The 20,141-nt window shown below is 38.4% G+C and overlaps 1 protein-coding gene across 2 annotated transcripts; it reads left to right on the top strand.

The window, feature by feature from the left end:
- The first annotated feature begins 81 nt into the window (after window positions 1-81).
- On the top strand, window positions 82-18,328 carry JHY (junctional cadherin complex regulator). 2 transcript variants are annotated; one of them, XM_086766264.1, is made up of 10 exons: window positions 82-122; window positions 350-465; window positions 1,165-1,591; window positions 4,312-4,813; window positions 8,716-8,826; window positions 11,296-11,918; window positions 12,738-12,999; window positions 14,920-15,000; window positions 16,274-16,399; window positions 17,666-18,328. In XM_086766264.1, the coding sequence occupies exons 3-10, from the start codon at window positions 1,251-1,253 to the stop codon at window positions 17,876-17,878; spliced, it is 2,259 nt and encodes a 752-aa protein (XP_086622390.1). In that variant the 5' UTR covers window positions 82-122; window positions 350-465; window positions 1,165-1,250; the 3' UTR covers window positions 17,879-18,328. The 2 variants fall into 2 exon arrangements, with proteins under 2 accessions (XP_086622390.1, XP_086622391.1); XM_086766265.1 differs by lacking the exon at window positions 82-122 and having other exon boundaries at window positions 331-465.
- Window positions 18,329-20,141: the final 1,813 nt, after the last annotated feature.

Below are 20,141 nucleotides of genomic sequence, written 5' to 3'. Positions count from 1 at the left end.
CCCGCCGCCTCCGCGCTTGGTAGGTGCGGCGAAGCGTCCTCCGGTGTAACCATAGCGACGGGGCGGGGCCGGGCCTGAGGCCTTGGGGCAGAGCTGGGACCCGCCAGGATGAGGGGACTGGGGTGAGGGGATTCGGGGGAAAGGGGATCGGGAGGAAAGAGGATTCGGGATTGGGGTGAGGGGATTCGGGGGAGAGGGGATTCGGGGTGAGGCGAGGCCTCGGGGTGGGGCGGGGGGGGGGAAATGCATGCCTGGCCTGGCTTTTCTCAGGGGGCTAGAGGCCTGTTGTAGGCAAGGCTTCACCTCCCTCGCTGCGGAAGCTCACAGAGGGGCAAAACTTCCTTGCCAGTGCCCAGCTTTCCTCTCCGGGCAGCTGCCTCCCGTCAGCGATCTGCGTGATGTGGATGGAGCAATGGATACCGGCGTCCATCCAGGAGTAAAAGGCTCCCCAGAGGGTAAACTCAGGTGTGGCAAGCAGTGCTAACCCTGCAAAATTAGAAATTCGTGTACTAAAATTCACGTACTAAAGTGAAACTCACTACCTACTTTAAACGGACTGCTCGCTGTAACTGACTAATGTGCGTTTGCTTACAAAACACTGCCTTTTTCCTTCCTCCCAGCCCCTTCCTCTTGTCAGTATCTGGTGGTACAAGCGACTTACAAACATTTAAATGCAATCAAATGAAAAGAAACTGTCCTTCTAATTTAAGAAGTGTGCCAGTTCTTTTCACTGTCTTCTTCTCTGTCACACACATTCTTGCTGATAACTCGCTTGCCCAGATGCTATAAACTTGATTAAAGAGAACATACGGAACTTCTTTTACCTCTCAGAAGTTAACAGATAAAATGTCGTTTCTTTGTTGTAGCTTCATTTTCTTTTTCATAAGCTGTTTATACATGATTAGCTTTGTTACTGCTAGTATTTAAATTTAAGGTAGATTTCATAGTAATAAGTCATGCATTTGCTGTATAGGAACCTTGATATTAACTGCTTAAAGGAAAATCAGTGTAACAGATGAGAGTAAATAATTGTTTTAACTATAGAACATCAAATTCTGAGCCTAAGCCAGTGATACTACCCACAATTCCAGCTTTTAACAAATATAATCATTATCATAGAGTGAACAATCTTTTAATGTTTACTCTCATGTTTTCCAAATACAGGGCTGGTGTATGTCATCACTGCAAAACACGGAATAAATTCTTCAGATATAAAGTATATTTCAGTTTCTTCTCCACACACTTGCAACATGAGTAAAAAATGTGTTCCTCAGAAGGTACTCATGCAATCAAATTTCCACCCTGTGAATTGGAAGGAGCCCTCTGTAGGTGAAGGGGGCTTTCCCTCAAGTCTGCATGACTCCCAAGAGTCTGATTTTGAAAGCCTTGTTAAGGAGCAACAGTTTCAGCTAGAACTCCAGCAGCGGATTCATAAAAATGAAGAGCTGGTAGGACTGTATTCTGACGAGTTGGAGAATGACAGCTTAGAAGAAGACAGCTTGGAGGAGAAGAGTTTAAAAGAACAAGAAGGAGCTGAGTATGACACAAATCGATATACAAATGGCATACAAAAGAATGATGGTGATGGAAGGTAAGGCATAGGATTTTGATAGATGAGTAGAACAGTTCTGACACTTTAAGACCTTATGCTCCTCAGAATATACATTACATGTTCAAGATCAATTTATATTGCTGAAGTGCTATTAAGAGCACCTATGGACTTAGTTACACACAAAGATGTACCATTTCATCCTACCCGCATCCATAATTATTATGCCTATTTCTCCAACGTAGCCTCAACTGTTTATTGGCTACACCAGCAGTGCAGGAGAGTAAGCTGGACAAGAACACATCCCTCACAGACCTGTGTAGGCTCTAGACACTGCATACAGAGGCGAACTCTATATGCCTGTTTAGATGCCTCTAAAACAGGCAGGCAAGAAGTGGTGAACTGATGTATGTTAACCCCTACTCTTAAACATTACTAGGTAAGCTAATGGGGGAGCATTTAACTAGAATTTCTCCTGGTAAAGACCTATTCAGTGTAGATCCCCTCTTATTCCTTGATCCAGAACTGCAGTCAGTGGAAGGAATCAAATTAATAGGCTGTGGACCAGGCACTACAACATTTAGCACTTACTGTAAGAAAACTTAAAGGCAAAAATTGGTGGGTAGAGTAAATGCAGTTTTGCCTTTGTAGCTGTATAAATCTAAAATTAAAATTTCCAGGGCTACCGTCAGCTTTAAGTGTTCTTTAGACAGCGTTAACTTGGTACATAAAATAAAATTGAATTTACTGTCATATGCATAAAAGGTTTAACACTATATAAATTGGGAGTAATTCTCAACTTTAAAGGGATTAAATTAAACCCAAAGTAATAATAATACGCAGTTTCAATTTACTTGTCTACTTAAAATAAAATGGCAAACAAATGAAGGCTAAATGATTAATAGCATGCTTTTATTCACCTCCTCAACAGGCAAAATGGCCAGTTATTGAATATTTTATTGTGAGTGCAAATGATGTTAATTGTACTAGAAACATGCTCTAATTTTTAGTAATTTTTTTTTACTGAATACTATGCTGAATGTGAGGCTCTTCATTAAATGGAAATTTGATTTTATTTTGTTTGAACTTAGCCTAGTAAGTACTCAAATATAGTCCATTAAGCAGAGCAAATATCACAGCATGTACGTATGAAACACCCTCTCTACATCCATTACTAACCTCGGAATTTGAAGAGGAAACGCTGCATCTGTTGTCTACATACAACACTTTTGTTGATGAGTATAGAGTCCATCTAACCTTTATATCAAGTTGGGGGGGAGGAATAAAAGGTGCACTTTTTGTCTGCAGATGATTAGAGATGAAGGAGCTCTTCACACTCATTTTGTTCCCATGCGGTGACCTGGCCTGCAAAATACAATTGAGCTGCTGTGCGCACATTTCAGCACAATAGAACTCTTTAGCATTATACTCCGTTATTTGAATCATTGCAAGTATATTGCATATTTCTGTACTCATTTCAAAATATGGTCACCTATTTCTGTTTACCTGTGGTGTGTGACAGCTAGGAATAATAATGTTTTCACCCGTGTAAATCATCTAATCTCTAGTATACAGGATACCATGGCACCAACGCTTACCTGAAATGAAAAGCATTGCTAAAGAAACAGATTATGTTATTATTAGGAGCCACTTGAAATATAGGCATAGGCATGTAACTAATTTAGAAGGGATGAATAAATGATTTGTGGAAGTGTTAATATAATTAACTATGCAACAGTTTGGAGAATCCACGAGATCAGTACATTTCTTTTAACTGGGACTGAAGAGTCAACCAGGCTTCAGTGCCTATAAATGTCGCTTTGAAAGGCTCACCATTTGTCAGCGTCCAAGAAACTAGGACTACGCTGCAGGTCCAGTTAGGAAAAAAACAGCATTAAAAGCTTTTTTTCTCCCACACTCCTTACTCCTGCCATTGCCCGCAGGCCTTCTGGAAGCCAATTTGTGTGTTTTTGGCTCCTGCAGTTGGTTTTCCCCCTGCTGGAACAGATCATAAATCATAAACAGATTCAGTTGTGGTTTTCTTAAGGCAGACCATCTTTGTTTGCTGTGTGACAAATGGAGTTCAGAGCAACAATTTAGACACTTGCTAAAAAAAAAAAAGCTAAACTTACAAACCTTTCTGATTTATATTTTTCTACGCTTATTTCAATTACAGCCTATTTTTTAGTAAGAAGTTGCTTTAAGTCTTTTATAGAGAGTTTTCTATTGAAACATCATGAATAGGAATGAGAAGAGAGAATAAAAATACAGAGCTGTAGGCTGTTCTTGCTTAGAGAGCGAGCTCTAGTGACATTTGAGAGAGGGATTTTGCCAGGAATATCACTTTTCTTTCACACGAAGAGTCTTGGAAGAATGAGCAACACACACTGTCTTTTGTAGGCTACATCATTTCAAAGGAAACAACAGAAGCAGTATGTTATAATAATTTAATCTTTTAGTTGATTCTACTAGCGCTTATTATTTCTATGCTAATTTTAGAATAAAGACTGTATGCTACTCTGATCTGAATGTTAGGCCAATTTATCATTCACTGATAATGCAAATTAAAAATGAAGCCAAGGTCCTGCCTAAATTTTCTGCTAAAAAATTATTGATAAAACTCTTTTGATCCCAGTCCCACAAATGGCCATACTGTGTGCACTCAAATAATTCAGGACGTTTGTTGGCTCAAGTTGCACACTGAGATAATATAGAATTTATACAATTTATACATAAATATTTTGTGTTTATTTTTTAAATAGGAAACAACAGTCTGTGGACAAATATTTCAGCCTAAGATATAACCCTAACTGGAAGAAAATCAAAGAGGTAGCAGAATTTTCAGAGGCAGGGAAAAAAGCATGTCAAGTTGCTGGCGGAAGCAGTGTGAAATTTTCACAAGATTCATTTTACCTGCATTCCAATGGCTGCCCAGAAAAAAAGAATCAATGGGAGGCAAAGTCACAAGATTCATTTTCAGAGTTTGGTACAGAATTACTACACTTTCACGAACCGTATGTCGTGGTCAGCAAGGAACCTTTGAGGCTGTGTGCCAAAGGGAAGGAATCTGCAGATGGCTGCCATTTCAAAGATAGTTCCAGTACACATGGCAGTGCTGTTCCTCTTCAGATTCAAAAAGATCGACCACAAAGAGCAAAATACAACTTTGTGGAACGAAATAAACGGACTTTAGGATTACGTTCAGAGAAGATAAATTCCTATCTTCAATTACACAATAAAAAGCAAGCAGTTCTTCAAAAGCAGGTAGGTAACTTTTACATGTTTTCTAATTGGTATAACTGAGGACTGTCTAGCATTAAAATTGAATAGCTGCGTGACCAGGCTTGCTGAGGAAGTAATCAGATTTACAATCTACCGTGCAACAGATAACTTATGATTTCCAATGAGAATCTTGTTGAGCCTTCATGGAATAATTGACAAGTCCTCAGTTACTCACAACCCCAGTGATGGCCTTGTTACAAGCCCAGTTAAGCTACATATATTCTTGGCCATGAAGCATGTTTGTGTCGTCAGGGAGGTGATCTCTCACTGGTTTTTAATTTTGATGCTAAAGAAATGCTGTCTTCCTTCCTATGAGATCTGTGTGGCACCTTATCAGTGGCTCTTTTTTTGCTGCCTCTGATTTTTCTCTGCTTGGCCAAATTGAATTTGGTAATTATTATCTCTGCTAATAGCATATTCCCAGTTTTGCTCAATGTAGCAAGCGCCAATTGCTTCTAATAGCGGAACACTCACACTTTTTTAACTGCAGTAGGAAACCTTGATTTGGCTTAAAAAGCTATGTTAGTGTTTTTCTACTATGTGAAGTTAACAATTGGATTTGAGAACCAGAAAACGTATTGTGGTCACACTGCTTTCAAGTGCCATCCACGCTTTTGCTTATCACTGTCATTTAGGGCCACACATGTAGGAACATCCAAGAAATCTGTGTCAGATTTGGGTGGTCAGACAACCCTTTCCTTTCTCAGCCAGGCCAAACCTTCTATTTGAAATCAGTCAGCAGATGCTAGTCATGTACAGCACTTGGATTTGAAGGGCCTAACTTTCTTACGGTTGACTGCAAAATGTCAGTCAACCTGTATTAAGGATTAAGTGGAAATGTAATTACAGTTCCTAATGAACGATTATACATGAATTTGTTGCTTTTACTTGCTACTGATTATGCATAATGGGAAGGTGGGAGTCACTGAATCACTCCACGAGTCCTAGCACAGAAAACTCTTAACTTGCAAAACTACAGAGACTTTTTGCTTCAAGTGACACGTTTTCCAAGGCTAATGAACAGTTGACACAACACTAGAGGGCATCGGCTGACTACATTACAATGAGAGTAACAGTGGACGATTTTTTTTCTAGCAGAGCTATTAAGAACACTTGTTTTTTTCAGTTATAATTTAGTTGATGGTAAAAATAATTAGCGTATATTGACGCTAATTAGAGCTGTGTTGATATGATTATGTTTACTATTTGGGGAATTCTGAAAATGTTTCATATATAAGTATTGGAGCCAGGGATCAGGACTTCACTGTGTAGATGCTATTCAAAGATATGTAATAGGAAAAAAAAAAATCTCTTAAAATCAGGGCTATGTTCTAAGATTACCTTGCTGAAGTAGCCATGGGGACAGCACAGCTGTGACATAGCAGGAGCCAGGCAGCATGCATGTAGAAAGGTGTCTTTCTTTCCTCGATGAGTTGATAGAGCCACAACAGCATCACTACCTGCTATCAGCTAGCTTTGTATTTGCTGTGGATAGGCATAGGAAGAAGCACTTACCTCTCTTGCTCTTAATCGAGCCATCCATTGCTCCATCTTGTTGGAGAGGGTGAAAGAAGGCCTGACAGAAGCATCTTGTTGTCCAGAGCTGGCCCATGAGCCAACTTTGATCACCTTATCTGGAAAACTGTATCAGAAGTGCAAAACCACCGAGTATGCGAAGAAGCAAACAAGCCATATAGCTCCTGCTGGAGCGATTAAACATGTTCTGAATACTGTTTTTTTTTCCTAAACTGGATTATTTTGAGCTTTGCAGGATTTTGAAGCTGTTTTCTTGGATATGATCACCATTGTCTGTCAGGTACTGTGGTAATGAAACAGTGTTTACATTGAAGTAAGTACTTTGCATACAGCTTTTTTCAGCTGACATAATATTAGGTAAAACATTTGCAGCCTCATTTTTGCAAGATTTACAGCTGTTATCTCTATGCATACAGACAGCAGGCTGTATGTACCAAAACATACTATAAGTGTGTGTTGATCTGTATATTTACTAATTTATATAGCGTTTTATAAAGCATCAAGTTCTTTACAGTGTTGCCTGATTCTTTAAGAACCTGATGATGAGTTTCTTTGAGAGAGGGAGAGGGAGGAAGAGAGAGAAGTAGCGGCCCAATCTAGCTCAGCTGTACTCAATACGAGTTGCTTTCCTACCTACAAGCCCCTTACTTCAAAGCAAGGAACATAATGTACAATTTTTTAATGGCTCTAGACCAAGGCACTCAGACTCTCTGTGCACTGTGCCTTACCTCAGTGTAAACACCTAATCAAGATTGCCTGCGCTTCAACAATAGCAGCCAAATGCAATTCGAGAACCACAAGCCTTTGAAGTCCTCACTGCAAAGGCCGGTTTTCTAGTCTGGGATAATGACATGCCATGATTGCTGTCTTTGTTGTATCTTTTCAGTAGAGAAGCAATTATGGGCCTCAATTTAACAGAATAGGCATTACACAGCTTATGATGCTCAAAATGCAATTTCATTTGATCATTTTCTCAATTTGATTGGTATTAATAGAATAGTTCACAAAAAATGCTGGCAGAGGTTGTGTCCTGTTCCTCTTTCAAAGAGATAATGTAGAAGTATGCTTTACCTGCCCAGTAAACTATCAATACAGTGAGTTGGTTGGTTCCACCAAAAACATCTTACTGGCTGCAACGCTGTATCTATCCACAGTTCAGAAAATCTGTGTGGTAACTTTTAATTTGTGATCTTCGCTAGTCACACCAAATAGGATCTGCATCGCCATTTGGAGCAATGTGATCACCTAAAATCTCAGGAATAAACCCTGCCTAACTTTTCCGAGTTGTCCTAATCTTTCTGCGCTAAAGATGAGAGCTCAGCTCCCCAAAAGGATTTAACACTTCCTTCACACTGATTTCACCACTGTGATTTTCAGTTTATAATTCTCTTGGTCAGTGCAACTTCACCTGTGTTAGTCACTCTGCAGCGGTACTTCTACCACGAGCAAGAGTCCAGCTGTAGTCTCTTTATGGTGAGACTGCCTAACTGCACAATTAATTGAGGTCACACCTGCTATAGTACTCAGTACTCAACTGTTGTCCCTCAGTTTGGGACAACAAGTATAAAGAAAAAATTTTAAAAAGCGTTGTTTTTCCTGAAGTTGTATAGATTGGAAAAAAAAAAAAAACTTTTGATGCTTTCAAGAAAAATTTTCATTATTGCTATATTTATGAGGGTATTACTTGGCTTCAAAGTCTAGTGCCAGCAGCCACCCTCAAAAAATTGCTCAAATTTGATTTCCAGCCATCACGCTACCACAAATGTTGCCACGTGAAGATGTTCTTTTTTGTGGACTTGCTATTTTGCACAGGCTGTTTGATACTGTTGCCAGGCTATGTATATTAGATATTTTATTTCTGCAGCTACTCCTTGTACTTTTCTACCAACGTTACTGTGTTTTGCCATCTTTTTCCGCATGACTCTATTGTTCAAGGCCTTGCTATGGTGTGTGTCATCCATCAATGTCTTGGTACACTGGCTGATTGCTTAAACAATGATGACTGTCTAGTTGATTTTCTGTTATTTGGTGCATCTGCTGGCTCTCAGATAATGGAGAAGCCCAGACATTTGAGAGTTACAAGTAGGTTTCTGTGCTGCCTACTTCCTGCAATTTTCTTTTCCTTTCTTTTTCTTAAAAGTAGAAGGAATATGCCATACTACTACACCACTGTTAATTGATTTTTTGCTTCCTTTTCTCTTTTTTCCCCTGCATTTTCTCTTTTAGCTATTCATTTTCTTATTATCTATTATATGATGCCTAACTCTAGCATTTTAGATTTAATAGGAAGCAAATTATTTCTCATTCTTTCCCAGAGACTTTTAAATCCTTTCATTCTTGATTTTCAGGTTGCAGATGTTGAAACTGTTGATGAGAAACCGGTTCAGAGTGTCCTACCATTCCAGACTGTGAAGATGGAGATTGAGGACCAATGGTACCTGAAGTCACAGCAGCTCAAGGTTCCTTTTTGATAAAACATGATAACTAAAATGCATTTGTAAAAGCATTGAAAGTTGAATATTTAAAGCTGTAATCTCATTACTTTTAAAGTACCTGTTACTGACAATAAATCCTTAGATATATATCAGTATAAATCAAAATTTATTGCATATCCAGCTTTATATATTGAATGATTTTAAATCAAAGTAAATCCCAAATCCCAAGAAATTCTGAGCTCAAAGAATCTTATCTATTTAAGACGTTATTTGGTTGATAATAATGTAAAAGCGCAAACTAGTACTTGGTCATATTTGATGGTTCATGAGAATCCTGAGCTAGAACTTAACTACTGTTCATTACTTGTCCCCTAAAATCCCAGTGAACGTCAAGGGGTTACTATAAACCAGAAAATGTTACAAGTGGAACCAATGCAATGGGAGCAATAGAAGAGACCAGCTTGTTATCACTGACGAAAACCCAAGAAATTCAGAACCAGAACTTCAAGCCAACTGGAATTACTATTAGCAAACCTAGTTACTATCTTTGTATTAAATGCATTTGAAGTAATTCAGGCAGACTGTTTAAATTCCCTGCTCTTCACTTAAGACTGGAAGCTGCATATCTGTAAAGGACAAACAAGATTTTATGCTGCTGTTCATTGAGAGAGATATGCTTTATATATGGAATTTCAGAATGAAAGAGGTATTTTACAGGGCTGCTCATTCCATTTAAATGGGAAAACGTTGGTGTAGTCCCAGTTTGGCAGCAGCTCGTGCTTTCCACCAGTGGCACAGTATGCCAGAACATTAATCGTTACAGCAGAGGTCGAGCTAACAAATCATCATCTTGGCACCAGGAGTCAGGATTCCCCAGTGCTAAAGCTCTCGCCAAAACATTCCGCTCTATATGTGGATTTAATACCTTCCATTAAGTAGTTATTCTGAGTGCATATGCTATGTAGTGATTGCAAGTGTTGCTAACAAAAGAACCCTAGAGAGACAGGAGGATGAAATGGAGGATTTTAGCACTGACAAAGATTAAATGGACTGACAATGGATTTGTATATTCCCTAGAAGGAAAGCCATGTCTTTCCTCAAAATGGGCAACACCTGATGCTGTAATTGGAAAGTGCTAAATCTTAAATAAACTCTGGATTTAGAGTATGTTGGTTTAGCTCAAGACACTACTCCTGGTGTGCTTAAATTCTTAGATTGTTTCTTATAATTCAAATAATGTTTTGCAGAATACAGGACAGGGAGGAGTGATTGGTATAGAAATTAAATAATTTGAATCATTGACATCAGTCTGTTTCTACTATGGAACAGTGTATATGTAGCCATCTTTTCCTGAAATTTAGTACAGTTTACTTTCATTGGAAGATAAAAACCAAGAACTGGTTTGATTCTTGTTTTCCCCAGATAGCTGACAGTGAGCTACCACTTGTCTACAGGATTAAAAACAAGTAGTCCTGTGCATTTTACTTGTTATTTTTACACCTTATTCAGATAAAACTCCCTCGTTTCATATTCACCACAGCATAATTTCTTAAATATGATCTACACCCATAAGAAACCATTTTTATAGTGCTCTGCTTCAGAATTTGTCTCAGGCCGTCAAGCAAAGTTTTAATGCAGTATTATGTGTTGTCTGTGCAGCACCTGAATAGCACCTGTGCTCTATTCTTGATTAGGGGTTCCTACATATTTTGATTTTGAATTAAATCTACACAAGCCATCACCTAGTCTAGCCACAAGCATAATTTACTGAGTCAGGGTTCGATACAAGCAGCATGGAGTGATTTTGATGGGTCTAATCAAACTTTTGCAGACTGGCCTAACTGATTACCAGTACCTTAAAGAACTGTTATCATAGTAGTGAAGGGCCAATACCATACCTAGGTCTCTTTAAGGGCCCTTCTATCAGGACATGTTTTGTTAATCCAAAAGGCCAAACCCAAGGCCTTACAAATGCCACAAAAAAAAAAACAACCCTGTTCTCCATACCAGACTTTTGCCAAGAGCTTACTTTTGAAACTAATTTCCATTGCAATACTCATTCCGCCCTATAAACATTGCTCTAACCCTTTTCTAGTTGTGAGTGTACATTGAGCAGGGGTGGCTGGCTCCATACATCCCTGATTTTTAAAGGAACAGGTGATTATGCACTCCAGCCTGTTCAGGGCTGTTCAAGGCACCACGTCAACACATGTTCAAAGTTCAGTACGTGTTCGGAACGTAGCTTCACTGTAATCTGCACAGCTATTTAAGGGCTGGCCAAAATAAGAATGTTGTCCAGAATTAGAATCATAGAACATGATATAATCTAGTCAAAACATCAGTTAATCATTTAATTTGTAGAATTCTAAGAAATAGCTACATGAAAAGCATTGTGACAGGCAAACTTACCCATACATTTGTGATTATTTATCTTAATGAACATATAAAATTATAACCACTAAAACTCACCCCACTTTTGATAACTTGTTTTAGGATCACCAAAATAAGTCATTGCAGGGAAATAAAATCAAATCCAACCAGAGTCTCAAAGGGAGAGCTTTCCCAAGGAATGATAGCCAGCGACTGCCAGAAAGACCAGCAGAATCAAAGTCTTGGCACCACAGGCACCACCAAACATCAGAACCTCTGGCTGCTCCCGTGCGGGCAGTGGAGCAAGACAACAGCAGCGCACTGCGGAAATCGCTGTATCCAGATCCTTCTGTTGGCCCTGACACTAATACAGCAGCGAATTCAGATATTTACTTAAATAATTTTCCAGATTCAAGATATTTTGTTCATCAGGATTTTACCACATCTACCTATCCTTTTCATCCAACATTACATGAATTTAACCCAGCAGAGGTTATATCTCCAGCATATAACAACAAAGAGAACAAGAAATATCAGCGTGGTTCTCCAAATGGACTTGCACATAAACAGCAGCTTTTAGACAACCATGCCACTGTGCAGCTTTGTGCAAGACATGACAGTACCAATGGTCAAGCACATCCAAATCAGAAGAATATTTCATCTGCTTTTAATGCCAATTTTCAAGAATTGGTGAAGGATCAAAAATCAATTCAGGATTGCAAAAGACACATTTATGTGGATAAAAGGTATCAGAACTATGCTCTCTGTACTTTATGGTAAGGTTATAATGTTGAAACAGTATTATCATAACACTATGATGCCCAGGAAAAATAGAAATAGACAAGAAAATGTTCTAAAAGTATAAAATATAAGTATAAAATATAAGTATAAAATTACTTTGCTACAGTCCTGCCACTGTAGATTACTACTAACTTAAGTTTCCTTGTAACGATTGATTTTTAAATATGGTATTGGAAAAGGACAGTTCTGAATTCTAGGCTGTCTTGCACATAGAATTTTCCACAATTGAAAGTTTCCTTCTGAAAGGCTGGAAGGTGAAGTTTAGAAAGTAGATAACAAAGAGCACTGTGCATATGCTAAGTCATAACTTGTCTTGCAGGGTGAATATCCAGAGTCATTCCAGTTAGAATTCTGGCTCTCTACACATGGGGAAGGGCATGAAAATCCTTAGTTATGTAGAATTTCACCTGCCTTGATAAAAGTAAAGGTTTTATTTCACATAGACATAATTATTTCAGTACTCAGCAGGCCTGATCTAAAGCCACTTAAAGGCAGTTTTTGTTGGCTTAAGCTAGCTTTGTATCAGACTGAAAGTTTCCCCATCTATAATTTTTCCATTTAGTTTAGACAGTTTACGTACACTTGGTGCAAGCTAAGTCCGTCATTGTGAAATACTCATCATTCCATCTACATGTTCCTGGTATATTCTATGAGCAGGAGTTGTTCCATGTACAGATTTCTTGTTGAGCTATCTACTGTATACAAATGAATTTTTTTTCCCACCTTCTTTCTGTTTTGTGGCCTTCTCAATCTTCTGTTCACAGCTCACAAACAGCCCCTTGCACCACCTCTCAATTTACACAAAAGGTGGAGCAACATCACCAAGAAATCACTCGTTTGGCAGAAGCTCACTTAGATGACAGGCACTTGTTCAGCCTACTTTCACCTGTAATCGCACAGGTAGAAAGTGCTTCAGAGGTAGCTCCAGAGATGAATGAAGGAAATCAAGTGAAAAAATGCCACACTGACTCAGAAGGATATCTCAAGCAAAGGCAAAAGCCAAACCAGCCTAAAGTCAGCAAGAAGGTAAGCAAATACATGTGGATTGGTTGGCTTTACATTTCTATTTCCCCCCGATTAATATTTTTCTTCTTAATAATCCAAAGATCTTAAAAAAAAAAAAAAAAAAAAAAGGAATGGGGACTGAGCAATATTTCCTTGTTACAGAGAGCACACTGACACACACTGGCTTACCGAGAGCGTTAAAAACCGAGGAACAAAGGTGGAAACAAACACTAAAATCATTTTCATCTAAAGAGCAAGGCAGTTCACCACCACCTCTCCCTGTGTCACTTTCAGTCTTGATTAGTTCTAAGAACACACAGAGCAGTGTTTGTCCTTTAAGTTATCCAGTGATAAAGTGATTTAGAATAAAGCTATTTGTATAAAGCAGCAGGTAGCCAGGCCTCAGATCTGAGCAAACCATTATCCTGGTCATGCTCATTTGCTATCCAACACAAATCTCTTGGTTTCCAAGGGAATCAAAGTGAACAACAACAAACTTAGAGGATACATAAAGCTAGCGGCATAAACATTATTACAAGTCTCCTGATGATCCCATTTTGGTCCTTATTAAAACTTGATTCTTTTTGTCTTTTCTGTGGGTCCAGTTTCATACTGTAACCAGTTAACACAGATGCGGTGGAACAGCATAGCGATATCCCTGTGTGTCCATGACAAATTAAATGTTTAAGAAGTTAGCTCCAAGTCTCAGGGCAGACAAACTAAGCTGAAATAATTACTCATGTGTTTCATCTAGGAGGCAGTTTGTGTATTGCTGCTTGAATGGCTCTAAGAAGAATTAGCTGGATTATGATAGTAACTGAAGGGCAGCTTTCCTTCCCTTTCTGTTCCCCTTCATTCAAACCACGTCCTGTATTTTCAGTAACTTTCTCACCCTTCATATGTGAGGAATGCCACAGAGAATAAGACTGTTCATGTCTTACAGAAAAATCCAGCTTTTCCTAATAAAAAGGTGCAGTCATACTCATCGCATGAAGTGGGAAACCCCCAATTTTGTTGTAGACAGCTAAGTGATTAACGCCTCACAGTACCTGAAATTAAAAGTTAGTTGTAAGTATGTCACAAAAGAATAGGAATAACTGACACAAAGAAACATCAAACAGAAAATTCAGTGCATAGAATTAGTTTCTCTACAGTTGAGTTTCACCTGAACATGCCCTTTGAAGAAATGCACATTTTATTTCCATATAGAAATTTCTTGGTGTTTCTACATTACTCTGTGATTGAAATTTCTACAGAGTTGATCATCATGAGTTTCCACTGACAAGTTTTTAAAACTTAGTCCACTCCTAAAATTAATGCAGTGTTCTTGAAAGAGGCTGAAAAGATTCTGGAAGTATTGGAGTCTTTGTAGTAATGTCATGATGTATTGAAATGGCATCACCCATCACTCATCTTCTGTCTTCCCTATGCACTTGTAAAGATTTTCCTGTGCTGCAAGTCATGTGTTTTTCAACTGCCTGTGAACAATGTTCCATTGCAGTTTTGAGAACAAAGAGAGGTTACTATTACTAATAACATTTGCCTAATTTTTTTACCGCCAAAATCAGGTACTTTCATCTGCTTCTGTTATAACAGTTTCTTTGGAGTTTCATTCTAATAACAGTCAAGTGGGTCACTTAAAGCTGTTTAAAAATAAAGCTCACAGAAGACCATTTTTTACTAAGAAAGCATTACTTTGTGATTTGGATGATTGGGAATTACTCGCCTAGATTCAAAGGAAATACAGTGTAATTTGATTTGTGCAATTAACTCAATCGTTTTGGTCAGTTACAGTCCTTGAAATGAGACATGCCAGAGGTAAGACTGAGACTGCAAGTTGAATCCTGCTCTTATCCCGAGTGTCCACTACAAGATTTGCTTTTATTATTCTCTCCATGAAATCATCTAAAGGAAGATCAGTCACTGTTGTTTGTTTTTCAGACATGTAGCTCAAAAGCCTACATAAACCTGCACGTGAAGCTTGGAGGCCTTGGACCTGACTATGAAGCAATCAAAGAGAAAGTAAGCAGTCCCTGTTATATGATCTGCTTTTCAGTTGTGCAAAGCAAACTTAAGCGGGGGAGAATGGCAAAGAAATCACTGCTGAGAAGCAACTTATGTTTGTCTGGTACTTTATGTCCTTGACTCCAGGTCTAGCTTGAGATCCTAAGGGGAGATTCAAATAGGAGGAAAGACAGCTGTATTGTGGATAATTTCAATGCTCTGATTTGCTTGTTCCAGAAACAGGGAGCAGTTCGCAGAATTCAACAGGGCTAATTGCACGTCAGTAAATTATACACTCCTGTGACTGAGTTGCATTGTCATTCCCACTGTAGAAGGTTTGTAACCTTCAAAGTGAAAGTAAAAGAAGTTGTGTAAACACAAGAAGAAAACAGCTGGATGCACGTTACCCTGTTGAAATGGAGAGAGATTGTTCAGAACAAGTATCTGAACAATTGGTATCCTTTGACCTGTTTTCTGCTGATAATAAGGGTCTGGTAGCAGCTGTAAGGTGCTGCAAACTCCATCCTGCATCCTTTGAGACCCTATGAATCTGACAACAGGTGCTTTATATGGCATCATTTATAGAAACATTGTAGGACAGCAGGAAGCAAAAATGATAAAATTATGGTCCCTTTGGAGTCATTGAGAAGCCCCTGTATTTTCTTCCTCCTAGCCATAAATTAAACAGATTAGAGATCTGAAATTGGAATGGACAGAGTGCATAGCCCAGGACTCTGTGTGTTTTTAACACCTTCATAATGCTTCAGGAACCTGGCATGCCACTGGCGTATCATTGCATTGAAAGGAAGTAATTGACGTTGACTGATAACAGGGGCAAGGTAGAGTGTACTGCTGAATTTGAGCATAATGAATTGCTGGAAATATAAAGACACAGAGTAATAGTTAAGTAGATGAAGCATGTCATTCAGGGCTTAAAAGTAAGTACCGAGGTTTTAAAAGTCATTGCAAAAGCTGACAGAAATTAGCTGAGCCATTTTAAAACTGAACAGATATGTTGAAACATTCAGAATAAAGATGCATGTTTCATTTCTGTTGAGCTCTATCCTCAATAAGGTCCAAGAAAAAGCTCTTAAAAATGAAAAGTGACCAAAAAAAACAACTGTGCCATTTATCAGGATTTCCTGTTGTGTTCTGCTGAGGAAGGATCAATAGCACAGCCAGGTTAAACAGCGACAGAGGTGTAAATGGAAGACTCTAGCGGAAAAGTGTTTCATTGATGGATCCACTGAGACATTTAATTAACAATACACTTTTTTTTTCTTTTTTTCAGAAAGAGAAATTAAAGCAACAAAAGGAATATGCAAAGAAAATTAAGGAACACAATATGAAAAACGTTACTTTGGTTCAGAAGTTACCTATAAAACCCCAGGTTGTATCTTCAGTGTCAAGACAGAAGGTAAGAACAGAGTCCCTTAAAAATGCATGCAGGGAGAGATTCTGGACTTTGCACAAAGAAAAAGAAAAGCATATATTTAACTCAAAGTAGGCTAAAATAGTTTCCTCATTTTGATTTTCCTTTTAGCAACTCTAAGGACTTTTACTCTCATGAGAACCTGGGAGGTGCTCATCTGTGCATCTTTTCTCTTACGGCTGTAGATGTATGCGAAGAGTTGCTGATTTCTTTGCCAACAGCAGTCTTCAGTCCATGTATCTGCCTTGTCCTTCATGAGAGTATACTAAGTAGAAATGGAGCATTACTCCATCCAAGCTACCAGCACTCAGCTTGGCTTAACCAGCTAGTGATATTTTCCTGGGGACAGAATGGGAATAAAGAAGAGTGGGACGCCCCAAGGAATGTCACCCAGTGCAGCACATCAGCAGCAGGGGCCACACTACTGCAGAGTGTGGACCACAGATATCCTCTTGTGAGGATATCCTCTTCAGAGTGTCTGAAGTAGAAAAGAATTGGAATTGTGGTTTATTTCATGCTGCTGTTCATATTCTAAGTATAGTACGTGTGGGTCCTGTGCAGACTGGTAAAGAAATTTCCAGTCACCATGGAATATGCCTAGTTATAACAGAACTCTGTGAGAGGCAGTTCTTTGTTTTACTCTGAAATAGTTATTTGTTAAGAGTTGGCATGTCTAATACCATCCCTCACTTGTTCAGAAATCTTTTCTTGTTCAGAACTGTGTTAGCTTTGAAATTAACCAAAAAAGAATTTGGCAAGTGATTGTGTTAAATCAGGTTCCAGACAACTTAAAACAATTACCTAGACTTTGTTTCAAAACTTGTTTTAACATTTTAGGCGTCTCAATACATCAGTTTCTTAGAATTTGTCATAGGAGCACTCAGTTTCCAACCTGCAGAACTCCCTGCTATAAGATATGGCAGAGGACAAGAGCTCAACAAGACTGAAAAAAAAAATATTTGTAAACTTTAATAGACTCATGTTGCTTTTTCTTTTTTAAAGAAAAAACACTGCTTCAGTATTTAAAGTGGCCTCTAGTGGTAAGTGTCAGAAAGTCAATCTCCTTGAGGTGGGTTGTTTTGCCCACTGCAGAGGTTTCTTGCAGTCGCCACTGAAGCATCTAGTGTTGAGCACTATAGATCAGGAATTAGGAGAACTACTAATTTAACTCGACCTAAAAACACTTAAATTTTCTTGGAAATATTAGTCAGGTTTTCTCTTAATCCATTGCCTTAATTTTGATGTTTTTAGGCACTGGAATATGCTAAGAAGATTCCTAGACCGAAGACTTTCACAGCAAGACGATTACATGAAGAAGTGAAAGAGGAAAGAGTTCTACCACAGACTTTAAATGGAGACAGTTTACCTGAAATTCCATCCTTGGAAACTTTGCAAAATAGACATGAGAAGGAGAAGCAAGTTGTAGCTGCTTTCAGAACCCTCCATATGTTACAAGTATTTTGAAATTCTTAGGGATATCTTCAAGGCAAAAATATCTGAACTATTTAATTATGAGCTATGACCATCACATACTGATTCACCATTCCATTCAACTACCAAGTGACTTAGGTTTAATCATTATTAAAGTTTAGTCTACTAAATTTTCTGTTCTACTATATCTAATTTAAAAAAAAAATTAAACAGTTGCATATGTAGCATTTTAAATATAGTCATATCTGTTGTTATTTTTCTTTGAAATAAACTGATCTAGCAGATGCATCTTTCAGACTAAGCAGCTGTTGGCTCGTCACAGCTGGATCATTTTTAGACATGTCAAACATATACAAAACATTAAAGATGAACAATTAGTTTCATTTGATGATCTTAATACCAGCAGCGTTTCTCTTTTTGAAGTGCAGAGGAGACTTTGGCACACTGTCCAGAAATAAAGCCAAAAATAATCCATTGCTGGTAAGAAAGAGAACAAAAGTGTGCACCAAACATAGCAGTTGGTAATGATACAATACTAATTATTCAAATGTTACTCTGTTATCTGTTAGGGAATAGTTGTGACATCAAGACCAAAATTTTGGAGCTTCGTCTGGGACAAGAAAATTCAGAACAAGTACTAGCTGATCATGCAGGCAATCTGTTATTAGGCAGGAGTAGTTGGAAAATATATTGAGTAACTAAGGATAATTGAGAGCTACATGTTTGAGAGGAAACAGCTTTTAACAGATTAAATCTATAAAAATAACAACAAATAGATCGGTTTCTTATGATGGTTCCATTTCTTTAACTTAGTACATTATGAATTAAGTCAACATATGAAATGTGATTAGAACATATAGCAAGGGAATTTTGAAGAAAACACACTAAAAACTCTTAGAAAATAGGCTAGGTAAAAGGAAGAAAACCCAACCTTGTGATTAGGTGTAATTGCTTTATCCTATTTATTGGATCCCCTTTTCTATGGGAGGAGAGACAGAATTAGTCTTTGCGGGAAAAAAAAATTGTTCGAGTCTCCTTGAAGGAGTCTAACAATGGAAAGGTAAGGTGGGGAATAAGAGAGATCTTGAAATGGCTTTTTGTTTTTCCTAGATGCACCTTTTGATGAAGGTAAAGATAGAAATGCGTAAGACAACATGTTTCTGGATTAACATTTTTTAATGTCTTACAGGAAATATAATGTTCCAGTAGGTATACTGTGAAGTCAGCGCATTGGAGGTATGACTTATATTGCTGGAAAAGTCCTATATCCTTCATTTCATAGAGTCCTGGATGAGTTTGACCTAGATCCTACAGTCCTCAGGATACCTCAGTCCTCCTGAAAGTGAGTTAGTTTCTGAAATACGCCCTGCAGGATCTCCAGTCAGGCTCCCAACCTAATATGGGAAAAATTGACCACCATACTGCATCCCTCCGTCATGGGAAGAGTACCTTTTCCTTTCTTTAAAGCCCTCTTGACCCACCTGACAGATAAGAAGCTCTCCACCCTGTTGGTTGTTGGTTGCTTCTCACCGCACGTGCTGAATTACACTTTGCAGGTGGAAGTTTGTGATGTACATAGTCTTTGGGGGAAACTTGGCAGAAGTGGGGAATGTGGGTCAGGTTGCAGGGGAAATGTTTTGCATATCAAAGTGCAGCAGTGGACATCTTTGAATGACCACTGTAGCTTCTGCAACAGGACCATCTTCTGCCTCAGCCTCCTTTCTCCTCGCCTTTGGGAACTGCATTTGGCCCCTCTTTGTAGAATGTGGATGCCTGTGGTATGATCCGTCAAGCTAGGTTGGGTAAACGTTTCCATGTTCTGCCAGTTGCTGTTATTCTACTTTTATTTTTAAAGGGAATAGTAACACTTTGAAGCATTTCTGATTAGGGAACCTCAACTTGTTCTGTCTGCTTAAAAGTGATAATCCTCCCTTAATACAAACCTCAAGTACCTATTTTAATGAAACCTTCAGATGAATATCAAAGAGCTATTTACTCGTATCTAATATTTTAATTAGATTATATTCTCAATTTAACCCATTAAACCCCCTTTGATGATCTCCATGTTTAGTGTTTAGCCCCAGATGCTGGAGGTAATGAATATTGGACCTTTGATTTAATGAGAACTTCTGCCTTTCCAGCCTGACTCCCTTTGTATCCCCCTTTTTTATTTTCTGAGCTATAGAATTCAGTTAATTGAAGAAGTCTCTTACCACCACACATTAAGGAACCTAAATTAGCATCCCTTTTCTGATTAGAAAATGCAAGCAGACATTTTCTCTTTGATCTGAGGATT

Source organism: Chlamydotis macqueenii, chromosome 24 (genome assembly GCF_036417535.1).
Source record: "Chlamydotis macqueenii isolate bChlMac1 chromosome 24, bChlMac1.mat, whole genome shotgun sequence".
Classification (NCBI taxonomy): Eukaryota; Metazoa; Chordata; class Aves; order Otidiformes; family Otididae; genus Chlamydotis; species Chlamydotis macqueenii.
The sequence above is the reverse complement of the archived record's forward strand: the minus strand, read 5'-3'. Positions and strand labels throughout refer to the sequence as shown.